This window comes from Falco naumanni, chromosome 1, assembly GCF_017639655.2.
Source record: "Falco naumanni isolate bFalNau1 chromosome 1, bFalNau1.pat, whole genome shotgun sequence".
NCBI lineage: Eukaryota > Metazoa > Chordata > Aves > Falconiformes > Falconidae > Falco > Falco naumanni.
In genome coordinates, this window is record NC_054054.1 from 116,920,605 (window position 1) to 116,944,945 (window position 24,341).

At 47.7% G+C, this 24,341-nt stretch overlaps 1 protein-coding gene across 5 annotated transcripts in view; it reads right to left on the bottom strand.

The window, feature by feature from the left end:
* NDEL1 (nudE neurodevelopment protein 1 like 1) overlaps positions 1 to 23,991 on the bottom strand; it is a 29,197-nt gene extending 5,206 nt beyond the window's left edge. The window contains exons 1-9 of one of the 5 annotated variants that reach the window (XM_040580557.1): positions 18,221 to 18,273; positions 14,669 to 14,766; positions 13,080 to 13,233; positions 11,658 to 11,806; positions 10,471 to 10,607; positions 8,172 to 8,345; positions 7,275 to 7,366; positions 4,772 to 4,923; positions 1,622 to 1,656 (exon numbers count right to left, since the gene is read on the bottom strand). In XM_040580557.1, coding sequence (XP_040436491.1) covers positions 1,622 to 1,656; positions 4,772 to 4,923; positions 7,275 to 7,366; positions 8,172 to 8,345; positions 10,471 to 10,607; positions 11,658 to 11,806; positions 13,080 to 13,233; positions 14,669 to 14,754 — 979 coding nt within the window. In that variant the 5' untranslated portion in view covers positions 14,755 to 14,766; positions 18,221 to 18,273. Of the gene's footprint in view, positions 1 to 1,621; positions 1,657 to 4,771; positions 4,924 to 7,274; positions 7,367 to 8,171; positions 8,346 to 10,470; positions 10,608 to 11,657; positions 11,807 to 13,079; positions 13,234 to 14,668; positions 14,767 to 18,220; positions 18,274 to 23,447; positions 23,568 to 23,899 lie in introns of those variants that run through there. The other 4 variants (XM_040580574.1, XM_040580582.1, XM_040580549.1 and 1 more) reach the window with 4 other exon arrangements.
* Positions 23,992 to 24,341: the final 350 nt, after the last annotated feature.

The following is a 24,341-nucleotide window of genomic DNA, read 5'->3' on the forward strand; positions in this document are numbered from 1 at the left end:
GTTAGAAACAGGGTTAAAGGAAAAGAAAATATGTTTAACACAGCAACGGTAAAAAGTAACAAAGTGGGCTGGATGACCCCTGCCTAACCTCTCGGAAGGGAGCTGGGAAGACAAGTCCTTGTGCTCAGTCCCCAGGGTCTCAGCCAGCACCGCATCGCTCCTGCCCTTGGCTGCTCTGCCCAGGCCAGGCCTGGCACGCGTGCGGGGCTGCTGCACAGAGCCGAGCTGCCCAGCAGCCTGGGGACCCGCCTGCAGCGATTAATCCCAGCCAGATCACTTCCCTCCTGCTTCTGCCTCGTTTCGCTGACCCTCAGACCCAACCAAACGTGCTCTGTGGAGCCTGTGCTGTGCCCTTGCTCCAGGCTTCCTGAGAAACCACGCTCTGGTGCTTCAAATGGCACCGAAAGCACCAATCCCTGCTGGAAATGCTCCCTGCAGGGTTTCTGACGGATGTTTCCAATTGCCTGTCTCTGCACTGGCGTGGATTTTCTGCCCATTTCCAACCACGCTCTCTGCCCTGATTGCTAAAGATAGGTTTTTACTCATTAAACTGTATTTCAAGCTGTATTTTGTACTTAGCACCTTATCGCTAAGACTCCCCCAACTTTACGTATCCAACAAAAACTCAGCAGAAAATTTTCCTGTAGCTGAACAGCCCAGCTTGAGGAGTAAATGGATGTGGTCAAAGCATACTTGGCGACTGGCCCCGAAAGAAAACCAGATGAAGAGTGAGCTTCCAGGCAGGTGAGTGCTTTAAAACACGCCACTTACCGCAAGCAGCAGTAACAGCACAAGGAGACAGACGAACACCCAGCACAGAGAAATAAGGAGCACAGGGACAAGGCTGTGGCAGGTGAGGCTGGTAAAGGACCTGCGCTTTTTGACAGCGTGGGGAGCCCTTCCCACTCCCTTGAGAGGCAGATAAACAAGGACCCTTCGCCATCGCTGCCGGTGGTGCACCGAGCCCCTGTGTGGCCGGATCCCCTCCCACAGAGCCCGTGGCCCCGCTACCTGCACAGCCTTGGCATGACGGTGCCAGCCGGGTGCGCTGGGCAGGGGTGGTGACACCGAGCAGGAGCACTGCTGTCTCCCTGCGCTTCAGACCGTGCTGTCCACTCTCCCCGCTCGGCAATTCTGGCTGGCTCCCAGCACATCTGTAATTCTGGCTGGCTCCCAGCACATCTGTGCCTTTGTTTGCTTTCCCGTTAGCCAGAACCACGGCAACCGGAGCATCGGCAAACCGACAGCCAACAAAACATTGGAGGCAAAACATGACCAAAGGGCAAACTAACTTTCTAAGTTAACAGCAGCAGTACTTCATTCTGTATCTCTGATGTGACTGATCCAATCAGAAACATGCGTATCTTTGAAGAAATATTAATCAGATCAAGAAAGCAAGCAGCACACAATCTTACAGGTTGCAACAGGTTACAGCACTAGAGAAGTTTATCTAAAGTAAGGAGAAAGACAGAGATTATAGCCTCAGGCTTTGATCATGAGCTATTAGTTTGCAATACTAAGAGAACTACTACCTCATGCAGTTAGCATAACCACCAACTCTGCACCTCCAAGCACCAAGTTAAAACGCATGCAGCTTATCATTGCAAATGAATTCATTTACCCATGACCAAGGTGGGGAATATGACCTTTTCACGCCTAGTGGAGAAAAATTGAAACAGTTTATGCACACAATAAAGACATTCCTGGGGATAACCCTGGGTGAAAGAACTGGGGCAAAGCAAAGGTGTTCCACAAAACCTCACCAGACCTCTCCTGTTCCACCACTGCATAATGAGACTGCTCTGCGCGGGCAGGCAAGGGGTCCTACTTCAGCAACAACCAGCACTCCCGTCACACTCCACTACTGAAAAAGCACGACCCAGATAAAAGCCTGAACACTGCAAAGCACATTACAGGACACGGGATTACTCACCTGCACCCAAGTTATCTACAGCTCCCTCTTCTTCCTGGGAAACTTTTTAATAAGGTGGACTAAGCAACCGAAAGACGACCCTGATCTCACAGCTTGATGTATTACAGTCAGGGTTGTGGATAACAGTGTCCACCAGGTAAATATACCTACATGCTTCACAGGACTGCTAGAAGTGTGCAAGCAGACACACTTCTCACAAAAAAAAAAAACCTGGCTTGTTTTATTAAAACAAAACCCAACAGACTCACAAAAATAACTGAACATTTTTTTTTTTTTTTTTTACATTCAAGAACACAGGAAGGGGAGCAGGAGAGCAGTGAACAAGGAGTTAACGCCCCAAGGAACAAACACCCCATGTTGGCTCACATGCTGCCTCAGCTCTGATGTTCAAGTGCTAGGCCTCCGCTGAGCCCATCAAGGTCAGAGCCATTTTGTTCCCCAACTGGATCGAAGTTATTAACCAATTAAGAACAATTAAACCAGAAAAACACAAGTATCTATCTGAGAACACCCTCAAGGTGCTGTTTTGCCCTGTCCTGGCTTCTGGACAGAAACAGCATGTTCCTGAAGGAACAAGTCTGCGGGAAATTAATCTTACACCAGACTCTTTGGAGTTTTTAAAAATTACGTAAGTCTTAACTGTTCTGATTTCCCAGCAAAGCCTCGGTGCAAGCCCCGCTGTCCTCCAGGCCTCCCCTACAGCAACACTCCCCTGTGCCAGCTGCTGCCTGTCACTGTCTGCAGCTGCCTGCTCAGCTCCACTCAGCAAGCAAAGAGCAGGTGTTTGATGGGAGACAGAGACTCATCAAACATTTTAACCAACAAAATGGTAGAGGAAGGGAAGGAAATGCAACTGTAACCATGTGGCCAAGTTACCTCTGTCCTAATCCCACCACAACACAACCAGCTGTTCTTTGGGCAGTGGCTGCAGATTAGATTGGATCCACGATCACACGTGGCTGTTTCAGGCTCCAGCAACAACTAGGGGCAGAGAGGAGAGTACAGGGGCTGGAGAGAGAGGAGAAGGGAGAAGACAGGGCATGCCTTGGCTCAGCCCCCCATGCCCAGCCACCACAATGCACTCTGGATCTGATGTCTGCCAGCAACCAGTGCGGCTGGGAGCTCGGACACTGCTGGCAGCGTGCGGGCATGATGGGGCTGACCTCATTTAGGTTACAGCTCAGTTTAGCTTACACGTGCAGACACAATTATACAGGTTTTACACAGCAGCCGTGGAGATGTGCACGTCACAGACACCTCCAGCATGCACAGACCCTGACAGGGGCAGTAACGCAGAGCGGGAGCTGTTGCAAGAGGAGAGGGATGGGCCACCAGCCCCGCTGTGAAGAGCGTATGGGGGTACAGAGGAGAAGGACAGGACAGCAGGGCTGTGGAGGGATCTCTAACAACTTGCAGATAAGCACATCAGTGATTTCCACCCCCTTTTCTAGCCCACTAACATCCTCCAACTCTGCTGTAGAAGTTACCCTTCAGGAGTCTGGGTTTCCAAGCCTTTTTCAGCTACAACCTGCTCCTAACTCCAGGCAGCCAGCCCAGATAATAGGCGTGATGACAATCTGGATAATTTGAATTGACCCCCACACAGCAATCAGCTTATTCCTCACACTACAACTCAATATAGCCATGCTGCCTCCAGAGAACAGGATATAATCTCTCCCTACCAACTACCCTGACAGCTTGCACCTGAAACGTAGCCCGTGCACTGCAAGCATGAGCACTGCTGCAGTGGTGCACAGATCCAGCCAGCCCTGCAGCACAGAACAACCCACAAGTCTGATTTGCACGTGACATTGACTTTGATAGTCTCTGAACTCTTCCTTTCCAAAAGCAGCAAACAACAGTGGCTCTAAAAACTCTGAATGGCAGTTTCTAAGATGCAACTTGCCCTGCCACCCACATAGCAACACAATTCAGCTCAAATGAGGGTGATTGTAGGAAGCTCAGCTTGTCTGCTCTGTATACGGCACTCTTCAGGTCGGTAACAGCTCATTTAATTCTCTAAAATAAATTCTGGATTGAGGATGTGCTGAATATTGGCATCAAATTGCACTGGCTTGAGGTTTAGCATGGAAGGCTACTACCACGCAGGGAGCACGGAGGGGGTTTTGCCCAGTGACACCAAGCACAGCTCACAATACCGCAGTGCTAACACTGGAGGAGCGCTGTGTTTTTTGCCTCGCTTCTCAGGCTCCTCACACAAGCAGGAGGCCCTGCGCTATGAGGAACTGTGGGAGAACCCTCCTGCTCAAGCACTTCCCAGTACCCCAGAGGAAGCTCTGACCACAGGCAAGTCACAGGAGACACGTGGGCTAGTTTTTCCTGTGAAAGCAGTTTCTGGCTTCATGGATGACACACAGCACAGCCAGAGAGGCAGTTGCCCCCTCAATCACCAGAATTACGCTGTTAATGACGTTTAATTTCCCCCTGATAGAGGGGGAAGTAGAGCAAAGAGGGCACCAGCCTCCCAGCGAACGTTTGCTGCCTACACTCAGCTGTTCTCACCAAGGGAATCTCCAGATTTGCAGTTAATGTACTTCCCCATGAGCACACCAGTAACTATAGCAACTCCACCACTACTTACTTCAGAACAGGCACTGACATCCTACCAGCTAGGAGACAGTCACATTGGCTTTTCTCTTTGCTTTACAGAAATCAGTACTGTCACCTTCCCCATCCCCTTGAGACTTTGGCTCCGCAAATTATTTTTCCTATAGGACAAAAGGCTGTGATAGGCTAAAGACAAGCCAAGAAAAACTTCTGCTCAAAGTACATGCTGAAATGCACTCCCCTTTAGGGCAAAAATATATCCTTACTTACCCTTTGTCAAAGAAAGAAGTATGCCCCGGATGAGGGTACTTTGTGCCATTGCTGTTCATCATGCTGCTGTTAACGTTCCCTGAAATATAGGATTTCCGTGATGCCTGGTCCTTTGCAAAATTTCTGCAAGCAGCTAATTTGGATTCTAAGGCCTGTGAAAGTGGGGAGGGGAAAAAAAAGCATTGTCAAAACATTAATACCATTAAGAGAAAGTATTTTGCTGCTTGAGTTCATGCTTTGTCATGACCCCAAGATCACCATGATCAGGACCCCAGTGTGATCACCTTTGGCAAAAACTGAACTAAAAGGGAACAAAGCTATAATTTTCTCTATTACCCAACCCCAAAGGGAACACACACAACAAGATGCTGACGCAGACTGCTAGGCATGACTCAGTTCCATTAGGGATCAGATTTTTGAACATATCCACTTTCAGTTAATTACTTAAAATAAGGAAGCCAACTCCTAGCAGAAGTTACCAAAACTTCTTGCTTCAGCAGCTGCAGTAAGGCTGGCATAAGCTAATTGGAAGACTAAGACAGAGCCTAAAGCAGAATCCTCAGGTTTTGGGAGGAGCTGCATATTTGGGAAGTTGAATTTTTTCCTCAGGACAATGCCTTCTAGCATTTCTTTCTTAATCTTGGCCTGCAAAAAAACCAAAACAGTTTCCTAAGCCCCACTGATACACTTCAGAACAAACAGTACTACAGCCACAGCATCAGAAGGAGGAATCTAAGGCAGCAGCTAAGCCTGTCTCTGTGGCCTGTACCTCATCTCTACTACTTCCAACCAAGCCTGGTGAGATCTTTTTCCCCTATACAAGGTGACAGTCTCTGGATCACCCACTGACTCCTTGCAGGCAGGAGAACAAAAGCCTGATTTCCTTCTTCAGAACATCACCTGCCCTTTCTGCTGCCTGTCACAAACTGAGGCTTAACTCGAATGTCCATCTGGTCTAGCAGAAAGTCCTCTTAACTCTTTGGTACATCCACCCTGTGCAAGGAGGCATTCAGACACGTGCAAATGCATGCACTGGAGACAAAAGCTCATCTCCCCAAACACGTGGTTTGGTCCTGTTCCACATAGAAAAATATTCCATTAATAAGGCACCAACACGCTACCCCACATAAGTGAACACTACACAGTCTTCTAGAAATCCATGTAAGCTTACTAGCAACTATATGGGGAGATAGAGATAATTACCAATCTCTTGGTCTCAAAGCACCTATCAGCTGGAAATAGCCAGCATGATCTGTGCCAAGCGACTCCCGACTCAGCTGCAAGCAAGAAAGCAGAGGGGAAATTTCCTGCAGAGAAAAGGAGTCTAAGGCTTGGGATGAGGCATCCTATGAACAGCCAAACCCAAAGAAATCCTGAACATCCTATAATTGTTACTAAACAAATGCACAAGCTGGAATTTTGTATCAGTGGCAGAGTGTGTGTCTAAGAGCAGGCTGGGAAAGCGGCATGCTTATTTGGCATTTCCTGTCCTTGCAGAGTAATCACACAGGATTGTGATTAAGCTCCCTAAATCCCCTGCAGACTCTTACTCACAATGATCCCATTTTAAACACGTCACTCCATAACCCAGAGTCATCCTGCCACCCTTTCAAACCAACTACGAGCTCACTGGCTCCAAATGCAAGCAACGAGGTAATTTTCAATTTCAAACTTTGCTAAAACAACTGTGTCTACTGCATCTATTGCTGTTCTCAGTGTTAGCCACAAGAGACGGAGGAAAGCCAGCACCGGAGGCTAGACACCAAGGCTAACCATGCTTCCACTCAAAACATGAACCACCGAGGCATGTCAACGAGCTTCTCCTAACTCAGGAGTCATGTCTTCGTTCAACTGGAAAGCCTGGCATCCTAACCAACACTGTAACAGATGTTTAAACCACTTCTTCCCTGCTTACAGCAGTAATCCCTTTAATGGCTCACGCATTTCACTTCCCCATCAACTACATATGGGAACACTGGGCTTTCTCCTGATTTATTTCCTCACTTTCTTACCAAAGGTTTCTAGACATTATTTATTTCCCATTTTCAGCATCTGTTGCAGATCTCCCAGGCACATGAGGAGACACTGGCAGCGTGATCTCAGCTCCTTGCTCATGTGCAGCAGGCACCCAGAGTCTGAGGCTCTGCATCTTAGCCTCATTACAGAGGAAGCTGCAAGGCCCAGTTTAAAGTAAGGAAAAGTAGCTGTTGCTGTCTAACTCCATATACCAAAGTGCTTGAGAAACTTTTACTCCAAATATGAATTTTGACACCAAAAACTTGCATCAGAACCTTAGTAACACACTTTACAAATCAAGATAATTAAAAAACACAAAACAGATTATCACATACTAAACAGTGAACACGGGTGATTTGGGAAGTACAGCATGTATTCAGCATGGGCTAAGGCCTTGCTCTAATTGTGCACAAGGACGAAAGCACAACGACAGCAGCACAGAGCTAGTAAGAACTAGCAGCACAGAGCTTCAGTTCAGAGCACTCACCCCCACTTTCCGTAATAGATCTCCCACAATGTTGAGTGCAGATATTCTAGCTGAAGGAGTAAGGGGGCTGGTACCAAATCCATTTGGTATAGCTGCAAATACAGACACGCTTTATTATATGCCCTACAGTCAATTTTTCTTTTAAATGTAAATAAATCAACTTCTACATAAAAAGGTAAATCTAAAATCCTGCTGCAGACTCTTTATACAATTATCCCACAATAACACACAGACTACATGACCACTAGCCACGGAAAATGAAAAAGCTTAATTCCTGTCCACTGCCCTCTTTCCCATTAGACCTACATGCAGAGTTCATGCACTCTCCCATCTGCAAGGCTATTGCCTGCAATTCATCTAATCCAGCCAGAGCTTCCTCTGGAATCTACCCTTTCTAATTTGAAAAAATAATGTATTAATCCTTGTGATTGTCCAGAGCCTTCCAGATGGGGAAGGGGACTAGACGAACATCCTGCTGTCTCACAGAGAAGAGATGACCCCTGAAAACTATGTGCGGTAACAGAGACCCCAGACCATTAGAATTACTGACTACCATTTACTCACCACTGCTACCCCACACTTAAGAAGAAATACCAGCTACTCCACTTCCCTGCAACCCCAGGTATCTTCAGTGCTCTGCTGCAGGCACCTAGTGCCGAGTACAACCCCCTGCCCCCTCAAAAATCTTATCTAGGCTTCACTGCCCTTCTCTCCTGTGCTACTTACTCATTATACTCCTTGAATGCACCTGATGCTGCCCCAGGATTTAAACACACCTTATGCAACACACCTGTGGGATCCACCTGCATTTACTTCAAATTCACCAACAAGCACTTGGTCTGAAACTGTTAGCTAACATACTGCCGAACAACTAGACACAGTTTCTATGACTTATACCTTTTGGGGAAGGAAAACTATTTTCTGATCCTTTTCCAACAGGCGTAGCTGGCAAGGAGAGAGATGCCTGGACAGCTGAATCCATCTTTTCACAGTCTAGAGTCGGAGAACTGGGTGCTGACTTTCGGGTGACTTCTTGTTGTCTTTCCCGTACTGCCAGCTCTTGCCGTAAGTCTAAGGGTCAAGGGAAAAACAAACAAACCCCCCATATTAGCGACCGATTTCTCAAACAAACACTCTCTCTATTCATTTGGGAGGGAGGGAGGAGGAGACACTTTGTGACAACCCTGTATTAATTGCCTGCTGCTTGCTTTCCCCCACCTCAGAGCAGCCACAGCCCAGCACCATCATTTCCCATGACAGCTGGGAGCAGAGAGGCAGCAGACAGAGCCCTCGCTGGACCACAGCACTGTGTGGTCCCAGTGAGCACAGCTGGTGATTTAGCCTTGGTATTTTTGCCCACCTGTACCGTGAGTCCCATGGAAAGCGTGCTACAAAAACTGCAGCTGGCCACAAATGCCTGCCGAACTACACTCGGCTCCTGCCCAGAGGCTGGAAAAAGGGAAGAATAACCTATTCTTGTTTCCAGTTCCCCACATTATTCTTCCAGTTAATATACCACAGGACTACACACTAGCCAGAGACAGTCAAAGGGTTGAACCCAGTTTCACTAGCCAGAGACAGTCAAAGGGTTGAACCCAGTTTCTTGATACCTCGACAAGTAGAAGAGTAGACTGGAGAGGCTGGGTAGTCCAAACCACAGGGAAAGAGACTAGAGATTAGGAAACACATGTTTTATTCTCACCTCCTCTCCAGACTGCCGCTTACCCCTACCTTGTCCCCTCCCATTTCCACACACCTTTGCTACAAAGAGCATCCAGCACAGCTCAGCATTGAATCTATAAAATCCTTAGAAGGGACTAGACACAAATAAACGATAGATTACAAGGGGATTGTTTCTTTTTGGGTACAGCAACTTAATCTTTCACAGACTTCTTATTCCTTGCCTCAATCTGGTATAACACGCAAGAGCAAAATTAGTTGTACATTGTGGCTTTTAAGTTCTCACAAATATTTAGACCTGATTTTAAGTAAAACAGCACAGCTGAAATGAAAAACTATTTAGGCTCCTAGCAGAGGATTTGTGGCTGTTCAATCAGAAATATTTGACTTTGACACTGTATCAGTTCTTTTAGTGGTTAGTGTTCCTGCTTGCTGTCAAGGGGCTGTTGTCAGGGGGAATAACATGTAGCTTTGTTACCCTAACAAACACTAAAAATTTCCAAATGACTCATCCAAGAAACAAGATGTCTTTTCTGCATATCATTCCAGTGTTCTAGAAAACAGTCCCCTAGGTTTTTTTGTTTTTTCCAGTATTATTACCCTAACACCAAACTACAACACATGTATTTCCCTTTTCATATTTATTATAAAATTCCTGTGCTTCCAATAAAAGCTTTCAATTTGTGGAGAACGAGCATGGTCCAAAGAACTTCACAAAGGAGAACAACAACAAAAAAATCCCAGCCTGTTGTCAAGTGTGTTGTCTCACACTCAGGTCTAGGCCTTAACTGAGGAATTATTTTAGAAAAGCTTCACTTGGGAAACAAAGTTGAAAACCACTAAACTACATTAAAGGCAGGCACAGGCTGAGGAGCAGATCATCACCGCTGTTAGAGAAATTAGTTTCCATCAACCATTAAAAAAAAAAAAAATGCATCTCCAGCATCCTCAGAGCCTAATCCACTGGGGAATCCTCAACTCCTGATGACATCCCAGAACACTATCCCAAACATCTCAGATCACACCAGTCTTATCACAGTTTTCACTGGAATATCTTAAATAAACCAGGCAATTTCCAAGAGGTTTAGAAGGAACACAGGAGACAGGATTTTTAAAGAAAGTTATTTAACCATTTATGATTTATTTCCCTGTCATTTCCTATGCTTTTCCTTCCTATACAAGGCATAAAACCACAGCGAGCTGGAACTTTTGCAGCACACTTCCCCATAATCTGTTACATCTAAGAGACATACTACTTTTGTACTTACCTGTGTTAAAACATCCTGAATTAATCTGGTATTAACTTTTCCCTACATGAGGAAATTTTTCCTCTTAGCTACACTGGGCATACAAAGAAGAGAGAACATACTGTTAGCAATACCCAACGCTTACATTACGCATCCAGTGCGAGTCTCATTATGTGAGGCTTTCTGTAAACATGAGCTTTGGTTGCTACACGTCTCTCTTACCAGGCCAACAATGTACCAAGACACAGAACTAATCAAGCAAGCCATACCTCTCGCTTCATCCTTTAATCTCTGTACAGAAACTAGCAACGATTCCTTGTCATCCAGTTCACTTTCTAAAAACGCATTTCTCTCAATAGCTTGGTTCAGCCTTTGTTCAAAGTCTTCCAGTGAAACTATTGTTGCCCTAGAAACAAAATCCAGAATATTAGTTTCTTCAGCTCAGCCAACATAAAAGAGTATTCAAAAACATAATAGAAGAAAAATGTTAGCAGGGCCTACATTCAAGTTAGTAATTTGAAAGCTATGGAAATGCTTCTTAGAAAGGACTAAACTCCAAAGCAGCAGGGAAATCAGATGAAAAGAACATGATAGCATCTGGCTCTCAGAGATGTACCAAAGAGCTGGGAAAGAGCCAGTCCAGTGCACCCATCTCCACTCTTCCCATGCTCCTAAGCACTGACTGGCTCAGGTGGTGCTGTACTCTCCAGAGAGAGCTCTGGACAGGCAACAGCCCAGCGAATGCAAAAAGCAGGGCACTGGGACATTAGCTAAGACCCAATTTGCTCAAAAGTTAGTGTCAAAAGTTAGTCAGGAGGTTAAGAGCCTTGTGGAAACAGGGCCTCAGCTTTCAGATCTTTTTGCCAGATAGCCAGAGGCTCATTCCTGGTCCCACTGAATCAATGGCAAAATTCCCATTCAGCAAAACGGAAGCATGACCTGCTCCAAAACTGGGCGTTGCTAAGAGCAGCCTGTTCATTTTATGCATTTATAAAGGGCACGTTTGTTCCCTATAGTCATTAAGCTGTTATGCAAGGGAAGAGGAGACTCCTTTGGCCTGCTTTATTTAAAAGGGACTATGTAAAGCATTAGCTTCTTACTTCAAAGGGGCTTTGAGCTACAAGGATCACAAATGTATTATAAAGTTACCTAGCTGGTAGTACTAAAAGCAGTGCACTGGCCTGGCTTGCTCTGAGCCTGCTCGCACTGCCTGTTTCTCACAGAAACACGAAGCACTTTGGTCCCCTGCCTTTCTTGCTGTAATGTAACACTACCAGCCGATGGAGGTGAACTCCAAAGGTAAACAGCACTGTTCAAGAATCAAATGTCTCTGGGTTTGTTTGGGTTTTTTTGAATGCATGTTATTTTCCCCTTTAAGGAATAATACGATGATCAGGGTAGCAAAGAAAAGATCTAGTGAAAACTTTAAAGGAAAGAAGAGGTTTGCAGTCTTCACCTCTTTGCACGTTCCAAGTCATCGTTGGCCTGCTCCAGCTCCCTCACATACTTATGCAGCTGATCTTTAATGGCCCGTGTCTGGCTCAGGTCATCCTCTAACAACGACACTTGCTTGTAACTTTGTGCATACTGGTGCTCCAGTTTCTCCTGAAAGAAAGAAGCAGTGAGATAAATATCAGTTGCGTACACTCTCCAAGTCATCAGTAGTAAAATGGGACAAAGAAAGTAACATACTCGCTGCAGTTTGCTGATTTGGGATTGCTGGTAATACAGAGCAAATTGGAGAAGTAGAAAGAACAGGCTGCTCTGAACGTCAGAGCTGGACACAGCATAAAATCACAAATGCTGCACTGTGCACAGACATCCTGCCACGACACAGCTGGCTGCTCAGAGATGCATCCCTGCATCTGTTCCCAACAGCCTGCACTGACAGCTGCTCTGAAGTCTCAAATATCTGGGAAGCCAGAGAGAAATCTAACTACATAGCCTCCCCTTCAGTGCCTCTCCCCTGACAATAGCCACACTGTTACCAGAAATTGTCTGACATCTCCGTTAGCAAAAATGAGATCTACTGAAATCTGTTGCAAAACCTCCAGGTCCACAAGCTCATCTTTGAAAGACTGGTAGAACTCACTCCCAAATGCTCTCACCAGCTCTGAGGGTGCAGATAGGGGCTTATGGAAAAACTGCTGACATTATAAAACACTTATTGACCTTACAGATAAAGCCAGGAGTGGATATGCAAACAAGTAACCCCATAAACTTTTAATTCCACTGGGTAAGTTTCCAACCCTTGCCTTCAATAAAATAACTCAAGACTACAACAAATGATGCTTTTCCAAGATTCCAAAAGAGGTGAGAACTTGTTAACATACAGGCATCAAATAAAAGTTACCTTCTGCACATGCAGATCTTTACACAATTCCTGTCTCCACAGATATGGCTGTTAAGAACTAATTAGTTTCTCTCTGAAAGATGTGCACAAATCACCAATCTTCAGCTTTCTTTAAGGTCTCAAAACCAAGGAGACCTCTGGGCAAAACCCCCTTAGTTTGCAAAGGAAGATGACAATGCAGTGGTGTGACAAAAACATACTTGTGTTGTCCACACTGTTGCTATGCTGATGTTGCCTGTGTAACTACTAAAGCTACTACTTGGCAAAGCCTAGAGAATTCAAGCAAACAAGCACAAACTCCATGACAAGAGTTTCATGATGTGAACAAGAAAAATTCCACCAGAAATTTCCCTGGTAAGTTGCTGGCCTTATTTGGAGTACATGTCATACTTCGGTCTGGATCTTGAACAGACAACTCCTTTACTTCATTGGGATACTCAGTGACCACAAACAGACCAGACAATCTAAAATGAGATTGAAGACATATCTTTAAGAAGCAGCAATGCTATTACAGAAAAGACCTACCTTTAATGTTTCCACTTCATACTTCAGCCTTTGGTTATCTGCTTGCAAATCTCTATTCCTCTGCTCAGCTTGGACTAGCTGTGCCTCCAACTCAGCTTCTAATTCTCTGCTTCCCTCCTGAAACTCAGCCAGCTCTTCGCGAGCTTCCTGGAAGCTGTAAGGAGAGGATTTCATCAGTTGACAAGTCAGTATCTCCCAAATTAAAAGAAAATCCACAGCTCTTCTAAAATATTAAATACTTTAAAACTCCTGTTTTTTCAGCTTAAGTGTCACCTACAGACCTCTAAGGGGAAAAAAAAAATGGGGAAACTGAGAAATCACATTAAGCTTAGCTATAAAAGGAAATTAATTCTCTTACATCAAAACAAACAGCTACATTAAACGCATGTGTGAACAGAAACCTGTATCAAGGCTATTTACAGGATTCATGGAAGTCTGGAACCCACTTTGTACTCCATTAGCTTTCACTGCTAGCAGACTTGATATCAAGTCAATTAATTAAGCAAACATTTAACCCAATTTTGGTCAAAAACTATATGAGAGAAAAGCAGATTCTGTATCTCTGCAGTACCTGGAAATTTAAGGTTCTTGAAAAGGATGAAAGCTTGAATCTTAGGGTTACTGAGCACCTGGGCAGGAAGCCAGCACATACCTACCTTGTACCACTGCAAGTTATTAAATACTAGAAGTAGCTACTCCACATACTTTGCTTATTAAATTTGCATCTTTGCCATACATAATAGTTCAGCTCTTAGCAAGCAACACAGAAAACTAACAAGGCTTCAGGAAACACAGAATTTTCTGACACTCAAGAAAAGCTTAGGGTTCTCCACATGCCCTCCACCTTCCCCTTTAAAAAACCCCGAAATCAAACAAACAAAAAAACCAACAACTTGAAGCTTGGGCTCTTTGGGCTTGACAGAGGTTTAACTGGCTTCACCTCACTGCACCTGAGTAACACTGAATGCAAAGAAAGCTTTCCAAAGAAAATAAACTGGGAGCCTCCAGTGCCCCCCACTCTATAAAGAAAACCCCAAAACACCCAGACAAATCACACCCCTCTCCCACAAGAAGCACAGTGTTACTCAAGACAGCAACCCCTCCTTGTCACTTTTGGTAACCAAAAAGCCCTGTGCCCCCTAAAAGCTGGTACAAGCTGGACTATGAGGTACAATACACTTCAATAAACTGCAGCAGACACCAAGTCAGCCACCTTTCATACCAATAATTCCACTACAAGAAGCTCAAGGGAACAGTAACGATACAAGGTAAGCCCAAAGGCGCCTTCCTGTGATTAAACGTCAAGATACTACTTAAGGTAGCACTTTAATTATACAAAGATGCACATGATCGCAAAAGGGCTCTGCTCTTGCTCAAACATGCTCAAAACATAGCCTGGAGTTCCTGGCATGGTAGCGCTGTGCAAGAAATACTTAGCTCCCACAAGGCTGGAAATTTTAAAGCTGGATATGCAAGAAATTCTTTCTAAAATATCTGATACCCGTCTTGGTGTAGCCTTGCAGAGAAATAGATTAAACAGTGTTCTGGCCATTAAGAACCTAATCCAGCCTGCAAGTGTACAAGCGTACCTCTGTTTGTACTTCAAGGAAAGCTCTTTCCAATATGCAGTTTCCTCCTTTGGACTCAAAAAGGTCGGGATTTCTTCACTGTCCATGATCAATACAACCTGCAGGATACAAACATAATACACTCGGGATAAATAGACAGGCAGACCACTCCCAAAACTGCTGCTAAATACTGGGCTTTCATTGCCACAGCCTTTCTGACAGCGGCATTCAGACTTGGCACCCACAAGTGGGATGTTAACGATCCCTAACAAGCCTCATTCAGCAGAGACCTGCTACAACAAGCAATGTAATTTTACCCAGCTTCTGGAAACGCTCATGCAGCAGCCTGAAACAAGACCAGAAATTCTGGCTGTATTTTGTACCTGCCACTGAAACAGCAGTTAATGCCACAAACTCACTCAGGACCGCAGTTGGTAAGGATACCAAAATTTACAGCTGCTACAGCTTCCACTTCCGTTCATAAAATGTTGTTAAAAGAGATTTTGCCTCCTGTCACCAACACTGTGATGCACACTACAACTCCTATTAGAGCTGCAAAGGCATGTAATGAATGAGGACAAACATCCTGAGGTCAACTGCTAACACACTGTGCTATGATGATTAATTTTCAGTTTACTCTTCCTACGTGGGTCCTAGCCGATTCCTGCCTTCACGTAAAACATGCAGGCGACAGAAGTTATCCACACAGTTTTTCTCCCTCCGCCCTCTCAGACACAAGAAAGATCAGCCTCATAAAATTACAGTCACGTCATACAACAGCGCTTCGAGCCTGGAGGTGTTTAGAGGAGCAGCTTCCCATGCCAAGGCAGGGGGACCACACTGTCTGGATGAGGAATGAGGACCTCCTTTCTTCAGCTGCTTGGACCACTGGATGCCATTTGCATTGCTGCTTGGCTACTAGCCAGCAAGCGAAACACAACTTAACACATACTTTCTATACTGCTGCTCAGCATCCTTGACACACACCCGGTCTCAGGAGCTGACGAAGCGGTGGTCACCCTCCTGCCATGCACACCAGGACCAAGAGGAGTGTTCAGACAGCCACAGTTCCCGACCACAGCCAGGAGATGCACCACACCACGTACCATTTCTGAGCTCTCCCCACGCAATCCCACAACAACTTTTACAAGTAGGCATTTTACCCCCAAAAGCAAAGACTCAAATTCTGTTATTAACACCCAGCAAAGATAAGCTGAAATGAACCTCTTCTCTGTTTAATGCAGAGGCTTTAAACAATGCTTGCATCAAGCTCATCTATCAGTAATAGTTGACCTAGAAAACCTGACTTTCATACTAACAGGCATCAATAGCCAACACTGTCCCTTCAGGCCTAAAATTGTCACACTAATATGTTCTGCATCTCAGTGACCCACATTTTAGACACCTAAAAGTGGGACAAAACAATCCCATGCTTTCATCAGAGGGCAGACAGGCTCATTTCAGAGACGGGCACTTAGCTCACAGATAAAGGGAGGCAAAACTAGCGCATTTGCTCTTCACCTGAGACTGCAGCTGCCACAGTCCAAGGGCACAAGATCAAATTTACCCAGAGGGTGCTAAGAACCTCAAAAACACCCCAACTCTCCCACTGTGTTTATTTAAACTTTACAGCTTTATCGCAGAAGTGATTTTGTCACAATCGGGTCTCCATGCTGCCCAAGAGAACTGACAGCACTTCCTTTTCTGCATTGCCTTGTACCAAGAAAATAAAAAATACACACTGAGCCATTATAATTCCCTCAGCACATACACTGTCAGTCCTGCCGTACCTCTTCAGATAAAAATTTATTTGGGTGTACTTGCTTCAGCAGTTGCACCTGTTACCAAGGCAGCTTAATCACAGCACAGGGACAAATCCCAAGTCCTATGCAAAAGACTGTTTACAGCGGAGGTAGAGCCCATGAATCACCTCCCAAACTGTTGCGGTTTCACAGCCGGGTGCATTAAGGCAAGCAGTCATCTGCTGTGGCTCTGGCATGTGTCAGGCAGCTCCTGAACTGCAATTCAGATTGCCTGGAAGAGGTGAACAGCTCAGCTACTGCTGCGTGCTGTCCATAACATCAGTCCTGCACTGTTCTCACTGAAACTGCCTCAGTAAAAAAGCCTTCTGACCTTTTCCTCTAAGGCACTCTCCTCTGAACTGGCACAGTCTGAGAGGCTTCACTCTGAGAAGCACATTCACCCCAAAATAAATGAGACACAGCATAAAACGGGGTCAGCTCCCGCAGTTCCGGAGGAGCTGATCTCAAAAGGTAAACAGCCAGGAAGCCACCCATCAGCAAAATTCAAGATGTGTTTAGAAAAAAAGTTTGTACACAGAAACATCTCACACCATTTCCTAGAAATAGCTGAGATAAGGTACATCTGGGCCCAAGACTCCTTCCTGTCTGCTCACACGGGGTACGCCCTTGGAAATAAACAGCCGAGGAATCCCTGCAAAGCCGCAGTCTGTGTCAGAAGGGCTGCTGGGACCCACAAGTACTCACAGTCACCAACTGCCGATGCAGGAGATTCAGCCCCTCGCCCTTGGTCAAAAGACCCTTTCCTTTTAGATACCGGAGGGAGGAGATTCAGCTCTATGGTAGGTACTTCATGCCCCTCAGCAGCAACTTTTCCTCCCTAAATCCACTCAGCAGGAGCAAGATGACCTTTTCCAAGTCACCCATCCCTCGCCCGCCTTGGCAAAGCAGGGGATAGCTCACAATTACCCATGCCTCATGCTACCAGCATGGATTTTTGATCTGTTGACTGCACTGCATAAACACCTACATCGGATGCTCATGCCAGCATGCAATACTAAGCTCCAACACCCATATCCCAGTTTTTGTACATGGTTACATCGCTTGTCTTCCCTTGCAAACATGAGGGACAAGAGGAAGAGGCAAGAGCACACAGACACACTCAGCAAACTGGGCAGTTCATAGCCAAAACACTACCCCGAGCTGGGAGATGCAGCCACCTTCCAAACCTGCCACCAGCACACATGCGCCCATAAGTAAATGACTTCACTTTTGCCAGACCTTTGCCCATTCCCTCTACTTAAGGTATAGAAACACGGGCCTATCTAAGCACATGCACATGCCTGGCAGAAAGTGACTCCTAGGCATTATCAAAACATAACCAGACAATTTTAAACATCTCATGTGTGGGAGAGCGGATGCCCACAGAATACCAAAAGTTTAACAAAAACAGCTTTGCTTCAGCCTGTTGCCAGTTGTCCGGGCTCTGGGCATTATGTGAGGAGCTGAGAACCAGCACGGCAAGTCCTTCCTATTCATGGGCTTCTTTGCATACGTGGCACTCGCAGAATCAAGCCTTTGACAAACAACACTGAGGCTTTCAGGATACAAACAAGACAATGCAGCAGCGTCTTCCAGGGAAAATGAGAGCAGGCTTATGCTGCTGCTCACTTCAATTCATTACAACACAGCTTAGCATTCACGCAGTGCCCTGGGAAAACTCAGCTACGTGGGCATAACTCCAGGATCCAAAGCAGCTCTCAAACAAGAACTATGCTCAAAACGTGGTAGCTCCTTTCAAGCCCCCACTTACACAGTCAGCAGGGCAAAGTAACTCTCCGCTGTTAAAATGGAACAGCTTTTCCACGCCATGATCACTGTAAAAAAAAAAATGCAGCTTGTAGGTTAAGAACTTCTCTAAATCCAGGGGGGGTTGTATGGGACAAATCTTGTTTCCCACCTCCAAAAGCGTCTTTATAAGTGAGATGCTCAGTGTCCTCTGGATATTACAAGAGCCAAAGGCTGAATCTAACATGTAGCAGAAGTAAGTAAACCAACATGCAGACAGTATTTTTCAAGTAGCTCAAGGAATCTTGCATTGGAGGCCAAACCAAACTCTTTACCCACCCACCCTTCAGCTAAGTCACCAAAGCACAAACACAGTTGAAGTGTAACACAGTAACTTAAAAAAAAGCTTCCCCAGCTCTCCATGTGACTGGAGGCTGCTGCTAGAGTTTGGATCAAGTATCAGGCCAAAACACTAAGTTTGAAATGTAACACCATGTTTCAACTTCTACCCACCCCTTCCCACAGTTGGGAATCCACTCCTCCCCATTCTCAAAGTCAAGTCAATTCACTGACGCATCGCATTAAGGCTGAGCTACAGAAGCGTGTCCAAAATAATTCTGAGTACTGCTTGGAGGCAGCTGCAATTCACCCAGGATGTACCTGCAGCATCTCAAGTGGCTGGATAAACCATTCTTCCTCATTTTATTCACACAAATAATTAACCAGAGGCAGTGCAAGGCCACTCAAATGCGACAACAGTGCTAAAACTCCCACATCTATGCTTTGCTGCCCCACCACCGAAGGGAAGGCAAACATCCACTGACCTTTGGATTAAACAAGTAACTACCTAAAATAGGACTTGATAAAGAAATTCTGCCTAGCTTGCCTGTGGCTTTCAGTTATTGAGATGATAACCCATTCTGGCTACCCAAGGCCCCAAAATTGCCAGGTGCCATGTTAATTGCTGCAGTCATCCCCTTCTTGCAGGGAATGACTCTGCTGCTGAGTGCTGGCACCATCCAGAGCTGCTGTGGAGAGCAGAAAGGACTGTCAGCAACCAGGTCTTCCTCCTCTTCCCATTTTATGCTGATTCACAGACATAAAAGCAGAAGAAATCTTGTTTCCACCGTTCTCCACCTTCTCAAACCACAAGAACCAACAGGTAACCTCCCCAAAACCCTGAAGCTCTGGATTTCTTCCCAAAACCCCATCAGGACTCAAAGCAAAGGAACTGAACATTCTAGCCAAAAATCAAAGCAAATCTGTGTTGTCTTTCATTTATTAGAATATGGAAAACAAATCAAAAACAAACAAACGGCATGGATTAGATTTCACCAATCAATTTGTGCTTGTTTTTCTCATCCTGAAATAGGAGCTGGAGGCATTTTCATACACGTTTTGGAAGGCTGCCCACATCCATCGCTGCTTCAGAAAGTGAACCTCTGTCTTTTCCTGCAATACTATTTTTGAACTGAATGTTCTCGGGTGAACCGCAACAAATGCCTCCTTGCCTCTTACAACAGCAGCATATGAGCTTTCAGGAAAAAAAAAAAGTCACAGGGCACAGCGTCAGCACAACACTCTGTCCTCTGCTGTAATAATAAACACTGCATTTCCAATTTGGACAGCACAGGAGGCAAAAGATAACCAAATGCTACCTGCAAGAACTTTGTGCCAGGTTCAGACAAAAAGCCTTTAAGATAAGCAAATACCATACAGTAAAGCCTTGTTATCTCAACAGCCTCTGGTGGGATTGGCCTTATTAATCAAATAGAACAGGTATGCTTTACACCACACAGCCAAGACTCACACACCTCATGAATGTATGATATCCAGTGGGGCAAAAAACACCTGCGATGAGTTAGCCAGCACTAGGATGAAAGCCTTGAAACCAGAGGAAAGGTACTGATGCAAGAAGCCTCTTTTCAGAAATCAAGCTACAACTACTGAAAACATTTCTCCCTTTCACTAACGTAGGAAGTTTAAGACATCTGACTATTTGCTCCCATGTAACACTACTGAAGCACCTTAAAAAAGGAAAATCTGAAGAGGCAGGTGCTCCTGATGCATGTTCAGTATCTCCAGAGATGAAGGAAAGGCCCTGGAGATGAGCATGTCCCAGAACAATCTGGGCCTGACCATGAGAACAATTTGCTCCAAGCTCCATACCCGGGAACCTGAACTCCAGCGGGATGAATCCACATAGAGCAGGGTGTGGAGTAAATAGCAAACAGAGAAGGAAATTAAGGCTGTAAAAAGGATATGCTTCCCCCGGCTCAGACTCTGCTCTCTGGAAAACCACCTCTTAGGAAAATTCGTGGGACATGATGAACACCAGGACCACTGATCCTGACAGCTGGCACAAGGTGCCACATGCCAGCACACCCCAACACCACCTCTAGATATTATCCACTCAACCTGCATCTACTCGAACTCACAGCTGCCTGTTTTTTCTTTAAACCCTGAAAAATTACAGAGCACCCTACCTAGGAGTTTTACGTGAAAGTTTATGACATGCACAGCAAAGAGCTTGTGACAAATGACAGCATACGGATCGCCTAGGCCTCCCTATTGTCTCAGCAATTAATATCATACTGATGACGACATTCCCTGGAAAGGCGATGGCCAGAGGGCTAAGATGCTTCCGGACACTGCAGAATGACAAGTGACCAAGAAACTTAAAGGGAAAAGCACTTAGTACAGGTTTCTTCCCAGAGGATTGAATTCAGTTGCTTTTACATCTCTGAAGTTCAGCCAGCGCCAGGGAGAGGGAAATGAAAAATGCTACCCAAAAGCTAGTGACAGTCCAGCCATCAACAGAGAGGGCCTTAGGTCTCTTCAGTAAGCACTTAACAAGATGAGAGTTAAAAATAAATCCCCAAACTCTACGCTGATCAGGAGAGGTAAACAGCACAATCTGCTACTGAGCTGAATTGACAGAACAGCTCTAGAGGGATACAATCATATCAAGAAAAATTTGCTTTGATGAGTATGTCTCATTTTGCCCATGGACGAGTGCAGTACAGTAGTGAAAAAGACTGTTTGCTTGAATGCACTTCATGGTTTGTCTCGATTATGTTTGTGGTGTCACAGATGTCGAGAAGGACTGTAAAAAGACCATTTTCTTTCTGTAGTCTGACTTTCCCTGCTTCTAAGAAATAACTGTAATAGACTGCGGGAACAAATAGTACTTTGTTGCCATACTTTTTGGTAGTCTACTCCCAGACATGCCTCCAGAGACACGACTCCTTGAGGCACCAAGGTCACAGACACCATCAGTCTTGTGTTTCCGCACCACTTTCTTATTTTCCTTTCTTTTTTCTTTCCTTCTCCACCAAATGAGGAACTAGCTCACATGTCTGCAACCTCCATGGATGGGGAGGGTTTTACCCCAAAGAGGGGGAGGGGAATTAAATCACTATGCCTCTAAAGACGTATCTTCACCTCTGTAGCTCCCAATGACATGCAAGATCAAATTTTCACACGTGTAAACCAACAGGAGAATGCCTGGGCTCTGCCTCCATATGTACAACAGAAATACACAGCCCAGCCAGGTCTGTGTCTATAAGGCAGACGACCTCTTAGAGGGCAGACCTGACACTATTAATCTAAAACCCGCACTACTTACCCACACCTATCATACCCCACTAAACCGCAGTTAACTGGCACCATCAACCAGCAAGCCTGTGCAGTCACACTGCTGACACATCAAATTTAAATACAAAAAAATAAAAATAAAAGCTGCCTGGTCACTTTTTTTGCCCTGGGACAGCTCCCTTCCTCTTAAGAGTTATTAATATCTCTAACAAAACACTGACCTTGACAAGGCCACGTACCCTCTGCGGTGTCCAGGAATTGTTGGGGGTGCAGGGGAAGAGTGGTGGAGGAGAATTTGATTTACTTATCCAAGGAACTCTTCTACAGCGATGTGGTGGTTTCACATATTTAACCACCTCTCAAGGTAATAAACGCCATAGGCATCCAAAAATGCCCTCTGCCACATGAGTGTCATGCGCACTCATGATGAAGTCAAGATAGTTTCAGAGAGAACAGAGAAGCCCTGAGTCACTAAATACTCCCAGCACAAGCTGGCTGAGCACAATGCAGCTGGGCTGCAAGTGGGTGAGGACAGCTCTCCTCCTCCCTAGGAAGGAGGGAGATGAGTTTATGGGAAGTCTCTTAACTGAAGTGTAACTCTAGTAATGTATTTCCTCTTGCATCAGACGGGTTCACCCTTTACGGCGTGTCTGCTGCAATTCGGGCCAAACTCAAACTGAGAGTATGAGGCAGGGACTACGAGTTCAGTCACTCATATGTGAAATACAACAGGATTCACTAAGCTGAGAGGGAAGTGATAAAAACGTCAGAGAAAAACCCTCACAGAATTACTGAAAAGCATTCAATAGAGATGTACCCTAGACATCTGATCTACCAAGCATGTTACGAGAACGGAAGCAAGTCATATGTCCAGTTTCCCGTCAGCGACTGGGGACGCAGGACTGAAAAATTAACACCTTCTGGGCCAGAGCTGGCTGCAAAGGGGGGGCACAACGGCCGCAAACGGGGGGGGGGGGGGAAGCGGCCGCAAACGGGGGGGGGGGGGGCCACCCTCCCCGTAAGGGCCAGGCGAGTCACCGAACTCACTCACTGCCGCACGGGGGTTACGTCCCTTCGCTTTCGGACACGGCAGCGAGGAAGGAGCGAAGTCCGAAGCAATTCGCCACCGTGAGCGCCGTCCCAGGCACCACCCCCCCCCCGTGGGGCTGCGGGGCCGGCCGGGGCGCCGAGCTCCAGCGGGAGCACCCGCGTCCCCACGCCGGGGGCTGCCACTGCCCCGCGGAAGGCGACCCGCTCAAGGGCTGGGCGGGCTCCCTCGGCCGGGCAATGTCGCCTTCGGCACCCGCATTCTGTCGCCCCGCTCCGACCGGCACGGACGCGCACCGCCGGACGGCCACAGCCGCCCCCCTCCCCGCCCGCCGCCGGAGACCCCGGCCCGGCCTGGCCGCTGCCCGCCGCGCCCACAGGCCCTGCGGCCTGACGGAGCCAAGCGTGACGCGACGGTGCCACAAGCAGCCGCGTTCCCGCCCCCCGGGCCCAGCAGCGGGAGCCCACGGCCGCGGCCGGCACCCACGGGCGAGCGGGCAGCCGGGCCCGAACCGCCGAGCTGTACGGCGAACCCCGCGCCCCGTCCGCCCGCGGGGGGCAGCGCCGCGCCAGCCACGGCCCCGTCCCTCACGCTCAACTGGAAATACCTTAAAAAGAGGGGCTTCTCCCGCAGGCCGCTGCCACCGGGCGAGCACGGCCGGCTCCGGCGGGAAGGGGTGCCCGGACACCGCGCACCCCCACCCCGCGCTGCCGCGGGCCCCGGCCGCCCCTCAGGAGCCGACCGAGGCGGGGGGGGAACCGGCTCACGCAGGGCGGTGGCCGCGCAGGCAGGGCCGGGCCGGGCAGGCCAGTTACAGGCATCCGCTTCCGCCAATAGCAGGCGGCGGAGCGGCGCCGCCAACCAACGGCGGGTGGGGGGGCGGGACCTGCCCCGTTGTCAGTTTGCAGCCAATCGGCGCAGGGGCGCGGGGCCCGCAGCCCCCGGCACCGTGAGGGGCGCCCCCCCCCCCCGCCGCGGCCGCGGCCACCTCTCGCCACCCCCGTGCCCAGCCCCTGCACCGGGCCGCCGCGGAGACCCCCTGCCCCCGCCGCCACTCACCGGGGCGCATCCCCTGTCAGAGCCGCGGCATCGCCCGCCGCAGCCGGGGCTGCCTCATCCGGGTACTCCGGCGGCGGGGCCGCCCCGTGATTGCATCACAGCAGGGCGGGGGAGCGACGTCACGGGGCGGGGGGCGGGGCCTCCCCCACGTGGGGCGGGGGGGGTCCGGGCCGGTGCGGGGGGGTCCGGGCTGGTGCGGGCCCGATTGCCCCGGCTGGCCCGGCCGCGGCCCCCGGTTCCCGACCCCTCCCGGGAAACACCGACCCCCTCCGACAGCCCGCCCCAGCACGGCCCGGGGACCCCCGGCCGCTCGCCCCGTCCCTCCCTTCTCCCTTCCGACCCACCCGGGCGCTGCCCCCTCCCTGCCCTCCGCTGCTCGGGGCCCCGGGGCGGGCAGGCCCGGGGCATCCGGCCCTAAGGGCGAGCGATGGAGGGGAGCGGG